This window comes from Sabethes cyaneus, chromosome 3, assembly GCF_943734655.1.
Source record: "Sabethes cyaneus chromosome 3, idSabCyanKW18_F2, whole genome shotgun sequence".
Classification (NCBI taxonomy): Eukaryota; Metazoa; Arthropoda; class Insecta; order Diptera; family Culicidae; genus Sabethes; species Sabethes cyaneus.
In genome coordinates this window covers 177,458,245-177,476,169 of record NC_071355.1, presented here as the reverse complement: position 1 = coordinate 177,476,169, position 17,925 = coordinate 177,458,245, and the positions used below count along the sequence as shown (strand labels likewise).

Below are 17,925 nucleotides of genomic sequence, written 5' to 3'. Positions count from 1 at the left end.
TTGCAAATTATTTTTAAAGTTTTTGTGCCCCCGCCCTTCAAAATTGACTCTAAAAATCGGGGGGCAAAAAGAAAAATTTGTTAAACTTGAGTAATTTTTTTTTGTAGAAAATCTATTATTTTTGGGTTTTACAGCTTAAAGAACTCGAAAAAAGAGTTCACGGATTGTTAACGCTTCTAGCACGAAACAAAAGTTGAAGTACATAGGGTGACGGATCCATATTTCGCCACTTTTATCCAAAAAATTTGCATGAAACGAAACAGAACAAGGTTCTATAAGTTCAGATATTTAATAACATGGAAATATTATACTTCGGACATTTCTTTTATTGATTCAATCATCATATTCATAGTAAATTTGTATATTTTTCTCGTTATATTGATTATTTAAATGTGTATTCTGGGCCCAAATTTCGCCACCCAGTTGCCAAATTTCGCCAGCCACTGGACCCAAATTTCGCCACTTTAGAAAAACCCGATTCAAATAGATTTTAATGTCAAATTTATAAATGAATTCTCTATATTCCTTATAAATCCAGTTGTTAAATAGATTTTGCTTCGTTTTCAAGTGATTGTTTTTGAAAACCAATAAAATACCAATAAAACCACAAATAAATCAATGAAAAGCAACAAAATAGGAGAAATATTCTTACATATTGAATAAAATTCACTTATAAAGTAACTTAATTTTCTCTGTCTCCAGTAAATATATGCGAATCGAAATTCCTGTCAAATAGCAATTGTATCATATAGGCCTTAGGAAACTCTAAGTAAAGCGACGGCATTTTATTCAAGCAAAAAAAGAATTCAAAATATTTTCTTCTGTATTAACCTCTCTAAGGTCTACAACATTTACAGCATCGCAAAATCCACTAAAAAGGTCGTAACTTTTTTATCTTTCAATATTTTTTCACCAAATTTGGGGGATTTCCCGAATATCTTTCGCATTTTCATAAAATCTATAGATAATGGCCATATAACTTAGAACCCCGGCGTTAGTCCGGAGTTCCCTGGGGTGCCGTGACATGGGTTTTTTTAGATGCCAAATATTTGAAATTTGTTTGAAATCTGTTGATTTTTGATATCATCGACATATCAGTTACTTTGCCGCAATTACGACTAAGGGACATTTCAGCGTCAGTCGTGTCGCATATCAAAAAACGTCACAAAATTCGACAAAATAGCGGTTGGCGACCATCTCATGTCTCTCAGAAGCCATGTGACCGGTTCCAGTCCCGGGAGGGTTTCTTTTCTGATTCAAGCACGGAACAGATTTCGAAGAAACTTGTCCGAGACTTGGCTTCTGAGAAACATGAGATGATTGTCAATCGGTTTTTGTCAAGTGGTGATGTTTTTTGATAACACGACATATGTTACTGATGCTGAAAATTCCCTTTTTAGGAACCGGTTCCGGATTCATAGTGTCCCCCCGGATCCGGATGATGCGCACCATGGCTCGTAACTGCGGCAAAGTAACTGATAAGTCCACAGTCGATGATATATTTATAAAAATCAACAGATTTTAAAAAAAATTAAATATTTGGCAACTTTATCTAAAAAAGCCATGTCACGGTCCCCCAAGAATCCGGAATAATTCCGGGGCCATAAGACATGTGGCCATTATCTATAGATATTATGAAAATAGAAAAGATTTTCGGGACATCCCCCAAATTTGGTGAAAAAATATTGAAAGATATAAAAGTTTAAAAAAAAAACAATTTAGTGAATTTTGCGATGCTAAAAATGATGTAGACCTTAAGTGGTTAATATTATTTTCTGTCAAATTGTCAAATTGTATTAGGGTCACACACATTAATCACACAAAATCGCCATTAAATTTTCTGTTACAAACTTCGCCGACTTTAATTACACGATTTTCCCTGTGAATCACTTCGTTTAATTTTAAAAACGTGTTTTGTATTCCCGAAGATTCCACGACAATAATTTACTTGTCGTCCCTTTAGCATTGAATAGCAGGGAATTTCGTGGAGTTAATGGCACTGAAATCCAACTAATGAAGTAATAAAACTCTTAATCCACTTTTAAAACTTTGTACCGTTAGGGAAACTGTAATATTCAAGATAAATGATCGATATTTAGTTAACTAACTTTTTTTTATTGATTTTGTTCTAATTTCTGCAATTCTATAAAAGAAATCACGTAACTAGAGACGATACAACGAAAACGGGTTTAAAAAAAATCAAGTGGCGAAATTTGGATCCATGACTAAAAATGGATACCATATTTCGCCACTTTAATTTTGACGAATTTTTCAAAATTATCGAAAGTTTAAAGTGAAATCGGTATAAAATTAGTTGAAATATTGTACATAGAATCATATTAGTCAAGAATAATTGAATAATGAAACAGTTTGAGTACATTTTTCCCCAACAGTATTTTCGCCTCTCGTTTTGATTTTGTAAAAAAATATGCACTAAGTATGAGATGGTATTTTCAAATTGTAAGTAATATATGATAAATTAATAACAAACCAAAGGTATCAATTATTTTTGGTAGTACATGCCCTTAATTTTACCAATTCGTCAAATAATTTCTTTTACGTTGACCAAAAATATGCAAAAAAGCTTTGGATTCATCAAACTGGCGAAATATGGCTCCTGGCGAAATATGGATCCTCTACCCTATAATGTAATTTCCGAAAATTAGCAAAAAAATTCTTTCGATTTTGACTCGATTTTGGAATATTTTTGCATGGAAAATAATAACGTAATAATTATAATAATGAAAAGCAAGAAAAGATTCGGGTTTCACGATTAAACTTCAAGTAAAAATTCCTAAAAATCATAATTTTTTTGCCTGATTAAAAAAAATCTCCTTGTTTTTTTCACCCGGCCCCCCCCCCTTCAGTTGCCCAGCATCCGAAGGACAAAAACTATAAAAAATATTTGTAATGGCCCAATAACGTATATATATAAAAAGCAGGAATAGATTCAGTTTTCACGTTTAAACTTTAAGTAAAAATGCTTAAATCGCAGTTTTTTTCTCGATCAAAAGAATCTCTTTGTTTTTTTTCGTCCCCCCCCTTCAGTTGGCTAACACCAGAATGACAAAAACATTTTTAAATATTTGTAATGGCATAATAAAAAAAATCTGGTTTTCCGCGAACAAAAATTTTCATTACAGGGAAGGTTATAGTCCTTTTATAGTTTTTTAGCGGAAAAATAAATTATATTTAAAAAAGGCATTTGTGATGAAATTTTGCCAAAATGTCCCAAAATAACAAACAAAATTATGAGTAAAATTTGAATCGAATGATTGGGATTTTGGCCGTTCAGTCATTAAATTATAGTAGACGTTATATTTGCCTTTTTACGCCAACGTTTCGATCCGGATTTGGATCTTCATCAGGGCTTAAAGTGTTGATCGTCTTTGTCTAAATTCTTTTAGCCTACAGTGTTGTCTGGTTTTGGATTTTGGTACAATTTGTTTTATGGTAAATGACATTTGTTTCCGTTATATTTATTACTATTTCAACCTGTCGTAAATTGTTCTTCCTATATTGGGCACGATACTAAGTAAAAGTAAAAGTAAAAGTAACTTGACGTGCCGATTTCTGTGAATGTAGGGTCGTGGGTAGTTCCTCTTGCCCACACTGGGAGAACCGTGGATTGAACCAAATCAATAGGAGCCAATTATAACCACCCGGAGAAAAATAACCATAACATGAAGATAAGAATTATTGTAACAATAGGATACAAAATACAGTAATGAAATATGACTCACTTTAGTCCATAAAATAAGAAAAAAATTGAATAAAATTTGCATTTGTTACACTTTACTATGTTGCAATGTCCACAATAAAAAATTAATTTCTGGCTGCATAAAGGTTGATGAGACGTTGATTAAGCGACTGAAAAAGCATTGCAAAACTATTTCTTGTTCTAAAAATACAATTGATAGCCTTGTGCAAATTGGTTATTTAAAAACGCGCAAAAGCCTCTATTAAGCTCCATTGCAGCATTGAAAGTAGCTACCCAAGTAACAATTTCAGGTTGTTCAAACGCTTTTACAGCTGAATTTATTCAATTTGTGGCTGAGCTATGGTTTAGTTTTAGGAATAAAAACCGTTTTTCAGCTCTTAAACATCTAAATCCGGTGATTTTATCAAGCTTCGGGTTTGCTAATAGCTGCTTTCGAAGCTGCAATGGAGCTTAACCCTCCGTTACTCGTGCTGTTGTATTTTGTACAACGCAATAAAGAAAATTACTGTTTTCAGCAAAGTTGATCCGCAGACCAAGATCTTTCAAAGGGTCGAAAAAATTTCATAAGTATTTCACCAACTGGCATTAGTATTCGAGCGAATTCTGTAAGGTTTTACCATATCTATAAATCGAAGTTGGCGTGAGTAACGAAAGGTTAAAAGGCGTTTGCGCCTTTTTAAAAAAACAATTTTAACAAACCTGGAAACAACTCGCACAGAGGTTATATAAAGGGCGATATAATTGCTTAACAAGTGTAACAAGTGAAATAGGTTGTATAAATTCTCCAATTTCGGCTGAATAAGTGTTGTAGAATTGTTTACATAAATTTTATTCGATGCATATTCAGCTATGGCTGAATAATAATGGCTGCTAAAATGTTTAATCAGCGCATAAATGTTTCTTGGGTGGGCTTTTTTATAAGGATGACAAATCGTTTATTCAGCTACTATAGCACAATTATTGAGAATATTGACGGGTTGTGGAGAGGTTGAAGATGCGCCTAATTTGTTTGTAACACTATTATGCGAAGCGGCTGATTTAGCGCATTCGTTGGCTACTTAAACACTTACAGAATACAGAGGCCTTTGCTTAAATTTATTCAGCGTCTACCACCTGTATTCAGAAGAGTTATATTAGTTGTAACCAAATCAGTAGCATTTTAACTCAGCTTCGGTGTTTGTTGGGTTGTTTCAAGTAACAAATTAGTATTGAAACTCTAAATATTACTTGAAATTTTTTCTAAAACAAAGTGGTTTTACAGTTATTTCGAGAATAACTTTTCTAAATATGGATTTTGCCGTATTGATCAACCATCAGAGGTCACGATGCTGCTAGTGTGTATCATCGTGAGCTATGATTAAGGTAACCATATTTACTGAGTAAATAATGCATGGTTTTCTAACCAGGATTCTTGAGTACCAGGTCGAATCTAAACGTTGTCACAATAAAATAGAAAGGCAAAATATTATGCTCCAGTTTATGGTTTATTGCCCAGAACCTGCAGCACGTAGATGTTAAACTGTAGAATAGAAGTCGTTTTGGTGATGTGAATGGGATAACACATTCGACCGGACGTTCTTTTGGAAGTAGGTTAAAACCTCAGGTTATTTACCTTAGGAAAGGTTTGCAGAGAGTTGAACAGATCTTTGGATGCTCGAAAGAAGTTGTTTATTTTATTAGTTATGTATTTTACCCTCATTTGAAATAGTTTTTTGCATTTCACCTCAGAAATTACTATCTGATCAATGGATGACGATAAAACTAATCAATAGCGATACGGCAAAACAAACAACGATTATCGTCCATTATTGCTCACGTGCTTTCACGTACTTTCAGTAATGCTAGGTTTTTGGTAGCAGCCTTGACAAGTAAATGTCAATGCCGAATGCTATTCAGTTCATGTTTCTACGAAAAGGTCGATTCATTTGTCACGACCGAAAATATTTTTCTTTACACCCACCACGTTTGTTTGTTTACTGATAAACAAACTTAGGTTCGTTTTATGATGAAAAGGAAAACCTTCAATCATTCTGGCTTATAATTTTCTAATGAAAATATATTTCGAAACATCGTTCGCAAGGAGACTATAAATAGATGGGTCTCGGATATTAACACCAAACATTTGTACTAAAGTCAACCTACGAAAAGCTGCAGTTTTTAGGCACAAACTAAACTAAACTCAAATTTTGGTCATAGTGCGACAACGCCTAAAGTTTTTCAAAGATCCTAATCACGTTTAAATGTCTTTAAACGGTCAAAAGATAACTTGGCAGAGGACATTACTCGTATGGAATTGCACAACTGGTTTGCATTTAGTTTTCCCATTAACCAACAGAACTGATAGTATATTCAACCATTGTAGCAACCTATTTTAGTCTGTGCTACGTGAGCTCGAGTGACAATTTTATTTGATTTTTTGTTTTGGAAAAACGTGCATCAACGCTCAGGGGCACAAAATGCACACGAAGAAACTCTGGAACAGAAAGTAGAACTCTGCCGTAGAAGTTTATTTGCTTGCCGTTTATCACACACATTCACATCCCGAGCAGGAGCGAAGAGCAAAATAATATAAAAACAATATCAAACTGTGTTATAATGCTATATTTTGTGATTGAATAGATATGGAGATACATTGATAACACATTTTGTTGTTGAGTAGATATTTAAAACAGTGGTTGTAAGATGAGTTTAATAACTGATTTTGTTATCATATCTTATTATGACCTTAAAATAACATTCGACATTTTTCAAAAATTTATTTTTTATTGATTAAAGAGATTTTAAATTATAAATATTTTATAAAATAGTTTTTTAATATGTCATATGCTACTGCATTTGTTATTCAATACCTTAATAATACTATATATGTTATTCCAAACTCCGAATACAGTCATGTTATTGCTTTGTTATTTAAATAACACAAGTGGTTATTCTTTTGGCCTTAAAGGAGCAAAATTTTGATATTATTTTTTGTTATTTTACCAACTATGTCAGCCAAAACAAGACCAAATTTTGATATGTGTTATTCGATTTCCATAACACATTTTGATATTAGTTTGCTCTTCGCTCCTGCTCGGAATAACGCACCGGAAGGAGTCTTCGTTAGTGCAAACGGTTAGAGTTATCATTTGGCTATTTCGGTGAGTACCGGGTGATAAACCCGGCGTTAAGATTCATCCGATGGCTTTATGCTGATGTTATTTCTATGTTGCTCAAGAGCACGTCATTGCGAATTGCTATTGCGGTTGATTCAAACTGTTATTTCTTCGCGAGTGAAATGAAAAACGTGATAGATGCTGCTAGGACATGCTATACTGCATTACGAAAAACAAATTAAATCCGCGCTAGATATGACTACCATCTCCATCTGTTATCTAAAGTTGTAAAACAGTTTCATTGCGTTATCATAATGAAAAATGTAGTGTAAAAATTCCTTTTTATAGCTTTTTCGCATTAATCACTGTTATGATAATAAAGTGGAAACAGAAATATTTCCGGCATACTAAAAATGTTATGATGAACAATATTATTGGTAGTGTTGATTGGAAAATTCCCGACTTGTTTTCATGAAATGGAAACTGAATGATAATTTTATATCTGATGATAAAACAGAGCAAGATATTATATTCCAGAAAGTTTTAAAGATAGATATTTTTTTTGTTCTCATGCTGTAAACCTACAAGCATGACTACTGCGAAATGACACAACAATCGCTTGAATCGACTGGCAAACGGACGATAAAGTAGAAAACTATATTATTGGGTATTATTCTTTCATGAATGCATGCATTAGTAAAAAAAATGTATCGCAAGTAGGTAGGTAGGTACTTATTACTAAGCCATTCCCCTCAATAATGGTACACTTTCACACCCTGGTGCATTGACGGGACAAAACGCAAACTTGTTGTATGTAGATAGTAGACAGACAGACTTGGTTGCAAACTCGTGACTCAAAACGCTTCGTGTTTTACGCTAGGTTAATCACGCGGTGACAAAAAACATGGTGTAAGAAAATAGAAGGATCGTAAAGGTATGCAGCGGGTGCCATTAGTGGTCATTCGCGAAGTAGAGTAGAGGTTAGAAAGCAAAAGTCTGGAATAAACTCGGAAAAGGGGTGAAATCAATTCGGCACTCGGGTCAGTGGTGTTAAGATTCGAAAACTAAAATTAGTAGACTAAATGTAAGGCGAAATTTGCTTATCATATTTGATGGTCAAGCGAAAAAACAAAATAGGTTCTTTGATTTGAACAGAGACCTGGCCCAGACCGGTGCACGTAGTTTTCGCCTCTGAATGATGGTTTTCCCGAGCGGTGGTCCCGTTGGGCCACTATGGGTAGGCGGGGCCGATGTCGTGACGCCCCGCCGGGGTTCCTTACTGACGACATTGCTGACGTTGCTATTATCTCCTATGGCACCGACGTTGTTACTGTTAGCTTTACTACCAATACCACCACCACCTCCACCACTACCACCGCCACCCGTGCTGCCATTTCCAGCGTTACCACCACTACCTTCGTCCTGACTGCACTCATCGTTCCAAGTTCGTATGCACACAAAAAATACACGGGGTTTGGCAGTTCGTTGCGACGGGTAAAATTAAGCCATTCGTCAGCCATCAGCGTGGCAGCGAGATTAAAAATTGCAATTAGCAGTAAGAGCGAGGTTTGGTGATATTGGTTTTAGTATTTTGTGTGTGTGGGGTTTGAATTGCAATATTAATACGATTTGGTCAGAATTGAACGAAAAGAAAAGAAAGAGTTTTCTTATTGCTATGAATTTTCTGATATCTTAATAATAAATGGATGACAATAATGATCATGACTGCAGCTGGCCTTCGGGAGGAAATCGTTCAATGCTTGTTGGTGACGTCTGGCATCGCTTTTGCTCGGTTTTTTTCTTTTATCGATATAATCCGTGGAATTAGTGACATGACATTATTCAAGGAGCACTTAAATTTTCGGAAGTTTTTCTTTATTGATGCAAGTTTGTGACTGACTTGCAGCTCTTTATCATGGTGCACGAAAGTGCTTGGTCATGCACATGAAAAAGAGAGAGACTTTTCAGTTGGTTGTCAAGCAGGACGGAAGGAAGTTTTATGGGATTATCATCAACATCACATCTGGTGGCTGATTCTCTTATGCAACAACAATTTGTAATTTTAAAATTCATCTCGATTTATGGTGAAGCATAGAAGACGAATAACTTGATTGAGTTTTATGAACATTGCAAGGCTCCAATGGAAGAAGTTTTATGCAATAGAAACGGATATTTATTAGTTATGCTTTCTTGGAAAACATCTCATCTCGTTCGTTTGATTACGGTAATAAAACTCTCATATCTCTACCTTGACCTCTTCCGCGATCAGACATATCTGCAAGTGGTGCGCAATAGTCCAAAATCGATGAAGGATTTTTCAGTTTTTTAAAACGGATTTAGCGTTTTATAGTTCTTGACATTTATGAATCATTTGATGCTCTTATTTCCTCGCAAAATAATTTTGAAAAATCACAAACATCACAAACAACGTCCCGTTTTCCGTTCCCGTTCGTATGTAGGCGTCTTATTTATCTGAGTTCAACGAAGTTCACCAATTAGAGAGCAACTAGTACACTCTGTAAGCTAATAATCATTAAGCACAATATTCAGCGAACTTTTCGAACGGGTTCGTAACGCAAACAGTCTGCGATTTTATGGCTGCGCTTATGGATAAAAACAGCACCCTTGTTTTTCTACCGAAATCAAGTTATATTTTATGATTTTGATCCGAACAGAATGCTTTTGTTTTAAAAACTAATGGAATAAAACATAATTATGATACTTTTTATCGCATGGCGCTGATGGAAGCTCTGGGGAGCTTGTTGCAGCATGTTTGGTATAAAGTCCCAGACACAATGAATAAGGATTTTAATACGTTGCGGATTTTGTCAAATTTCCGCATTGTATTAAAATCCGTATACATTGTGTAATTAACTATGACTTGACAAGTGTTCGTTGTGAACATAAAACTAACAAACCGCTTATAAAATATTGCAGTTATAAACCCACAACTAAAGTGCTTTTATTCCATTCTCTTAACATAACTGTTTTTAATTATGTTATTTCGCTGAATTATTACATTAACGTCAGTTTGATCAACTATTGTTAATCTGTCTGTTCGTCCGTAGAATGTCTTTGCTTCAACTCCATAGGTGCTATGAGCCGTTTTCTCTGAATTTATTCTAATGAAATGTTACTTGTTTCAACAAATATCCTCAAAGATATTGGGGGTGAGCTTTTAATGGTTGCACCGTCGATTACCACAAATTAATACTGTGTCCAGTTTGCCCTCACCTACCGTGCTGCGCAAAATGGCCTCTAAAAGATTCTGCTAGGATTCCCGTGCTCCAAGACTTGTTAGTTTTTGTTTTTTCTTCTAAACTATTTCATGAAACAACTGTTTCTTATGTTACATTTTCATACATTCAATTTAAACGGCTCATTCCGATTGCAACTCAATAATAATTGCTACCAGTTGCTGTAGGTGTGTTGATTCTGAACTGGTTGCAACAGGTCGGGTTTCACACGGGATTCACGGAGCTCTGGATTTGTTCAACTGTATAATTAATTCGATAATTGCTTGCCTCGTTAACGAGAAAAAGCAACCTCCCCGTGAATACCTGCATTCTTTAAAATTTAAATATCTCTCGACAAATAAATACAATTTAATATATTCTTGACTAGCGGACCCGACAAACTACCACAAATTGAGCGAAGTGATGTAAATTATAAATTTCATATGTACTTAAAGTAAAAGTTAAGTTTTGTACTATTTTGTGTCTTGAAAACTATCATCAATTTTGACAGACAGACAGACAGACTGGACAAACAGACTGGACAGACAGACAGACTGGACAGACAGACAGACTGGACAGACAGACAGACTGGACAGACAGACAGACTGGACAGACAGACAGACTGGACAGACAGACAGACTGGACAGACAGACAGACTGGACAGACAGACAGACTGAACAGACAGACAGACTGGACAGACAGACAGACTGGACAGACAGACAGACTGGACGACAGACAGGCTAGCCAGACAAACAGGCTAGCCAGACAAACAGACTGGACAGACGGACAGACTGGACAGACAGACAGACTGTATAGACAGACAGACTGGACAGACAGACAGTCTGGACAGACAAACAGATTGGACAGGCAGACAGACTGGACAGACTGGACAGACAGATAGGCTGGCCAGACAAATAGACTGGACAAGCAGACAGACTGGACAGACAGACAGACTGGACAGACAGACAGACTGGACAGACAGACAGATTGGACAGACAGACAGATTGGACAGACAGACAGACAGGACAGACAGACAGGACAGACAAACAGACTGGAAAGACAGACAGACTGGACAGACAGACAGGCTGGACAGACAGACAGGCTGGACAGACAGACAGACTGGACAGACAGACAGACTGGACAGACAGACAGACTGGACAGACAGACAGATTGGACATACAGACAGATTGGACAGACAGACAGACAGGACAGACAAACATACTGGAAAGACAGACAGACTGGACAGACAGACAGACAGACTAGAAAGACAGACAGACTGGACAGACAGACAGACTGGACAGACAGACAGACTGGAAAGACAGACAGACTGGACAGACAGACAGACTGGACAGACAGACAGATTGGACATACAGACAGATTGGACAGACAGACAGACAAAACAGACAAACATACTGGAAAGACAGACAGACTGGACAGACAGACAGACAGACTAGAAAGACAGACAGACTGGACAGACAGACAGACTGGACAGACAGACAGACTGGAAAGACAGACAGACTGGACAGACAGACAGATTGGACATACAGACAGATTGGACAGACAGACAGACAGACAGGACAGACAAACATAGTGGAAAGACAGACAGACTGGACAGATAGACAGACAGACTAGAAAGACAGACAGACTGGACAGACAGACAGACTGGACAGACAGACAGACTGGAAAGACAGACAGACTGGAAAGACAGACAGACTGGACAGACAGACAGGACAGACATACAGGACAGACATACAGACTGGACAGACAGACAGGCTGGACAGACAGACAGGCTGGACAGACAGACAGGCTGGACAGACAGACAGATTGGACAGACAGACAGACTAGAAAGACAGACAGACTGGACAGACAGACAGACTGGACAGACAGACAGACTGGAAAGACAGACAGACTGGAAAGACAGACGGACTGGACAGACAGACAGGACAGACATACAGGACAGACATACAGACTGGACAGACAGACAGGCTGGACAGACAGACAGGCTGGACAGACAGACAGGCTGGACAGGCAGACAAACTGGACAGATGCATTCAAGAGCTAACTACATTAGATTAGAAGGATCTAAATACCACAAACGCATCGGAACTGTGACTTATTGAAAACTAGTTGGCGACCACGAAGCGAGCACTTCGAAGACATTGGTTTACCACACAAAAAAGTTGATCCAGACCTTGTACAAAATCTTACAGGTAATGTTAAACAATGTTGTAACTCGAACGAGAAGCAAAAGATGCCGACTCGTATGCAAGCGATTGCTATAAGAATAGTATCTAACGCTTACTCCACTGACGCAAGCGTACTTTATACTTTATCCCAGCTCACATTTTCGTACGTATATCAAAGTAACAAATGTGAAATATGTTCTGATATATTTCTAGAAAAATCGCATTATTTGCACGAAACGGGTATATGCGAGCTATGTTGAAGGCGATATGCGTACTGCATATTATGTGTAAACAATTCACATTCATAAGTATTTGTATATTATGAGATCCGACTCAACATGATTAGTTTCATGATGCTATACAACTTGGTGATGAAAATCGTATGTAAATCAGTTGTCATAATTTTGTACGATTGAATATAATCCAGGTTGCGGTTGAATAAGTTGTACGACTGTACGACTTCGATTTTGTTTAGAGATATTTAAGATGATTTTCATACATTGGTATACGATTTGTGGCTTACTGGGGTGCTACCGACACATTCGCTAGCACACAGCCTCGTAACGTTGTTCTGCGCAGCCCGCTTACGAAACCAACACACAGGTTTTGCTTTTTACTTCTTCCTTTCTTCATTTTACACCCTCGCTTCGCACGCTGGTAAAAGTGCAGGCCTGCGTGAGCGTTCGGTACCAACCGCGCGGGTTGCCAAGACGAGCGAGAGCAACGATCGTGGCTGATAGCTAAATACACACTTGCAAAAACTAATCGCCCACATCGACCATACGAGTGCAGGCTTCGCAACACTGCACTACACTGGTGGTAAGAGATATGTTTGTGCATTTTGTTATGGTAATTAAATTGAATGCAGAGCAAGCATGGAAAAAGTTAAATAACACGTTTTATCTTATTTACGTAAATGTAAATTTGACGTAGATCGGTTGAATCGGTAAATTGCGGTGCAATTTGCGAACTCCGGACATCCTTTATTGATACAATCAAACAGCCTGCCACTGGATTCTGCTTAGAAATTGTTTTTTGACAAAAAAAAACAATTTTGCTCAAGAAAATGACATACATTTACTGTTTTTACTCTTCTGTCTATAGCACCTCAGCGAACCAGAATTCGAAAAAATGGTGTATAAAGTAATTGTAGAGTTGATTATTATCTACAATATTGTTGAAAAAAGTATAGTTTTATCTTTTGTACTTATTACGCTATAGATCTGCGATGTCGTTGGTAGCAAAAAGACCGCTCTGTACCAGTAATTTTTTTTGAGTCCCACCCAGGCTTCTGTCGTGCTCTGCAAAATAGCTCAATTCTCGGTGTTTTATTGGCTAAGCACAGAATACGAATCGATTTTCTCTCTCGTGTCTCCAGTGTGCGAAGAAAATATTAGCTCTGCTTGACGATGTGCTCCTTCTGCGAAAGATGAGTGGTCGTAAGAGAAAACAGTATTTAGGCTTCGTCCGGAAGGAAAGGAAACGGTTGAACAGAAAACGATAGCAACTTGATCGCTGTGAGAAGCAGATTGCTCTGCCTCTGTATGCATAAGATGAGCAAAATGAAGCCTGGTCCCACCTTCCCAAAGTCTGTGTTTTAATTTTTTTACTTCCTTAAATTTTCTCCCAGGCCCGCGTAACAAATACAAAAATTCAGAGGGTACTTAAATTACTATTTTAAACGTGTTTTTTTATAAAATTGCCTTTGAGATTTTCAATTTTTTCTTCACGATCAAAGTCAATCTTTGTTTTTATTACCTATTGTCTGTTACGTTGACGTTTCGTAATTTATTCGTTCTAGCCTAACTTGGAATAATAGAACATATCAATATTTTACATATTTCGTCAAACTTTGATTTGCATAGGTCAGTATCAATTGAGCTGGCAAATCCAACACTGGAAGTCAATATAGGATGTTATACTGAAACATTTTTTACATTTCAATCGCCTGGAGGATCCCCACTCAATTCCAACAGTATATTTTTGGCAACGTTTACTTTCCAATATAAAAAAGTAACTCTCGTAAAAGCAAACAACTCTAAATTCACTAACAGTTCAACATCCGCCGGGAGGAATCCGAAAATCCACGTGCGGTTTGCCTTTCCCAACGGTCATCGCATAGAAAGACCCGTTTGCGGTCAAAGTGCTGTCATGGTGGAGCGAACGGATGGTGCGAGTGAAGTGAACACACAGACACAACTAGGCTCTCGACAGACTGTCGAGAACACAAAATCCCACTTCTGTACGGTTTATCACGCGCTTGAAATTCAGTGTGCCGGCCGCAAATTTCGCCTCCCAACGTGCCATTTGTTTGGTCAAGCCGTGATAAATCGCAATAGGAAACAGTCGTTCGTGGATTTTCGGTAGAGCAATGGGTCCTCCCCAGTAAGCCACTTGGGCTTTGGTTCGAGTTTATATTGAATTTCAAGCAGAAATATTGGCCTTTTATTTTTACTAAATCCTTATTGTGTATTTCGATTATTGTTTGTGATCATAGTTGAAGCTTTCCATCACAGCATGATTTCAAGTCAAAAAAATCAGTTGCTAGGATCCCACAGTCCACAGATATTGCGAACCAAGAGCACAAATGAAACGATGCCAGACCCGCAGCGAAAGAACGATTTCCATTCTGGCCGATCGGAAAGTGATATTTTTTGTGATAAGCTAGAAGAAGTAGGTACCACTCCAGTGGGACCGGCATTTCCCGGCTGCGTCGATGATGGAATGAAAAATGAAGATGGCTGGTGATAATTTAATTTCATTCGCGTCGTCAACAGTCGGAGTTCGCTTTTTTTTGCATCTCCTTTTTGTCGACACCGTGCTGCAGAGAAAAGTGATAGTTTTCTCCAGGCTGGAATTTATCGAGTGGAATGAAGAGAAAAAATCGAGGGTACAGGCTAGTACTTACTTTGTCTCGTCGATAAAAACTGCTTCGAGTACGCGGGCAGCGTAGTGAAGGTTTTTCTGCAGCAACTCTGCGGATATTTCACCGCGCTGCAATTGCCGCAAAAGACATCGCAGTCTGAAATATATGGAAAAAAGAGAGGCAAAGGAAAAGGGTGAAATATTATTTACGATCGGGTATAATTACGCTGGACGTTCGGTAATTAAAGCTCTAATTATTTTCCCGGTGTAGTGGTAATTGCTTGGTTTGCGGGAGCTATTCCGGTTTGGGCCTGACTTGCGTTTATTGTTTTTTGCCTACCTATTAAATTGGTTTTAGGTCAGAATTGGTTATTTTATCTCTTTATCTCTTTTCATTTTTGTGTTGCACAACTACCTGGTTTTAAAGCAAACATTAATTTTTTGAGATAATTTTTTGAGATAAACCTGAAAGCATCTCAGTTATTCTAGTAAATTCAAGTGCACGGGGGGCACGGGGAAGCAAAAAAATGACGCGCTTTGGTTTTTAACTTTCTGTATCAAACAACAAAAACAAAATTAGGAAGAGTAATCATCAATTTGCAAACTTCTAACAAGAATTAGTTAAGCTTTAATAATATTACCTTCCAAGTTTGTTCTTGATGACAAAAGTCAAGTCAGCCTGTTAATCCGGCATTTATTTGTTTTCATAACAATCACAATCACACAACCTTTTGTTTATTCGAACCATAGAAAAACGACACCTACCTTAGAGCGGCTTTATCACATGCATCTGGTGTATCGACCGCCGGCAGATTATCGGTGGCCAAGTCAACATTGTCCATGTCATCCCCGGTAGCAAGATCGGCGCGGTTCGCGACGGCGACAGCACTAGACGGTGACGACCCGGATCCGGATCCGGCCGTCGGTTGCATACTCGCGAGCTCCCGGTTTAGCTGGCTGTTGACGAACGCGAGTTCACTTTCCGAGAGTGGTTGCTGTTTCGGTTCGTCCCCCTCCTCTAGTAGCTGCACCTGCTGCTGCTGGCTTTGATAGTCTGTGTCGAAATCAAGTGGCTCTTGTTGCTGCTGCTGCAGGGTGTGCGTGGTTTTTCTGCTATTGGTTCGCCGTACAATCGTCAGGCTGCCTTGTTCTGTAAGTAAGGAGGCAGAGAAATGAAGGGAACATTAATCAAAATTCGCTACAAAAGATAAAAGACACAATATAGATGAAATGGCCATTTTAATTTATTTGTTTTATAAAAGACCAAGTTAAAGGCGATTGTTCTAAATCCAAAAGACCTGAGAAATATAAAACCTTTTTTCAGTGTACCTGTTCTTAAATATGACCAATCAGTTATTTACCACCTTGTTTAAAACAGCTACTCGATCCGACAATTTGTACTACAAACTCAATAGTTTCATTGTATTAATGGTAAGAGGCTATTTTGCTGTTTGAAGACGTATAATTAGCATAATTTGATTATAATTTATGGAAAAAAATCAGGAGTTTCAATTATTTGACCCACAGTTTCTCTGGCCACGTAGTGGGATTGATGGCGTATCAACGATCATAGTTTAACCGTTGAGGACATTCTGGACTTTGCGATTGGCCGATTCGACGATGCCAATGTCCTATGATTCCAATTAGAGTAAAGTAATTGCATAAAGCAACTCTTGACAACGGTTTCAAAGTGAACTTACCCCACAAGACTGGTTTAGGATGACTTTCACCTGATCTGCTTTGGTTAGTTACATATGCGTGGGAAAGCTTCGTATATTTTTATGCCTTAATTGCAAGCAGTTGGAGAGATCGGCCTACTACTATTATTGTTGTTATTGTGTAAAAGGCTGTCATTATCATCTGGCGAGTCAGAAACAGACGATCCACTTGAGGTATTTTCTTTTTACGTTGCTGAAGAATTTCGGAAGAGGAAAACTCTGTCTTACTTTAGGCTTTCCCAAGGAAGGGCTGAATATATCCATAAGTCGTCGTCGTCATCAAGTATTGATCGTTCTAAAGCACAGTAGAGTGAGCGAAGACAATGCGGATAAAGAAACTTATTAGCAATTTCGAAGATAAAACCTAGTTGCCAATTAATCCTCAAGACAGTTTCCTCGTGATACAACAGAAAGGTAAGCGCACAATCAAGATTTATTCATACCCAGTGTGTATAATTAGATTGCAAATAAGAGTTACGTACTGATACGCATTCAACTAAATCGTATTCGACGGGCAAAAGCGGTTTATCCGTACAATTCTGGAGGCGATATACGCACTGAGGAATAATTTTGAGCAATACACCTTTACAGTAAGGAGGGGTAAAAGTGCGATTCAATGATTTATGGGTGCAGATTCCAAGTAAATTGACTACATTGGCGTGCATGGGTGACTACTTTGACAGCTTGAATCTAATGTAAACAGGAGGATATTACTTGTTGAAAATTTGTAGCAGCGTTTTACATCACTCACATATCTGTTTTGAAAATACAGTAAAAAGAATTTACAAAATATATTTCGCTTTTCCGTAATTTAATCTAACCCCGTCAAGCGCCTACCGGGGTAAAAGTGTGATTTACGGACGGGGTAAAAGTGCGATTCTTGGACGAGGTAGAAATGTACAGCTAATTATAGACAGCTTTGGGCACTATATTAAAGATCTGCAGAAAACTGTATGCTCTACAGATGCTGGCCGAAGGAAAACAATGTTTTTCTGCTGATGAAACGAAAAACAAACGTTTGGAAAAGTTTCGATCTAACGGAGGCTGCAATACACCAGCGTAAAATAGGAAAGGTGCATATTGAGAATATTCCTCACCAAAACA

General features: G+C 37.6%; 1 protein-coding gene across 1 annotated transcript in view; it reads right to left on the bottom strand.

Annotated features, from left to right (window-relative positions):
- The window catches only part of LOC128740442 (dual specificity calcium/calmodulin-dependent 3',5'-cyclic nucleotide phosphodiesterase 1-like), a 167,462-nt gene that overhangs the window by 54,638 nt on the left and 94,899 nt on the right, over positions 1 to 17,925 (bottom strand). Inside the window, exons 3-5 of the mRNA XM_053835980.1 lie at positions 15,869 to 16,253; positions 15,147 to 15,260; positions 7,970 to 8,242 (exon numbers count right to left, since the gene is read on the bottom strand). Of these exons, the coding sequence (XP_053691955.1) occupies positions 7,970 to 8,242; positions 15,147 to 15,260; positions 15,869 to 16,253 (772 nt within the window). The remainder of the gene's footprint in view (positions 1 to 7,969; positions 8,243 to 15,146; positions 15,261 to 15,868; positions 16,254 to 17,925) is intronic.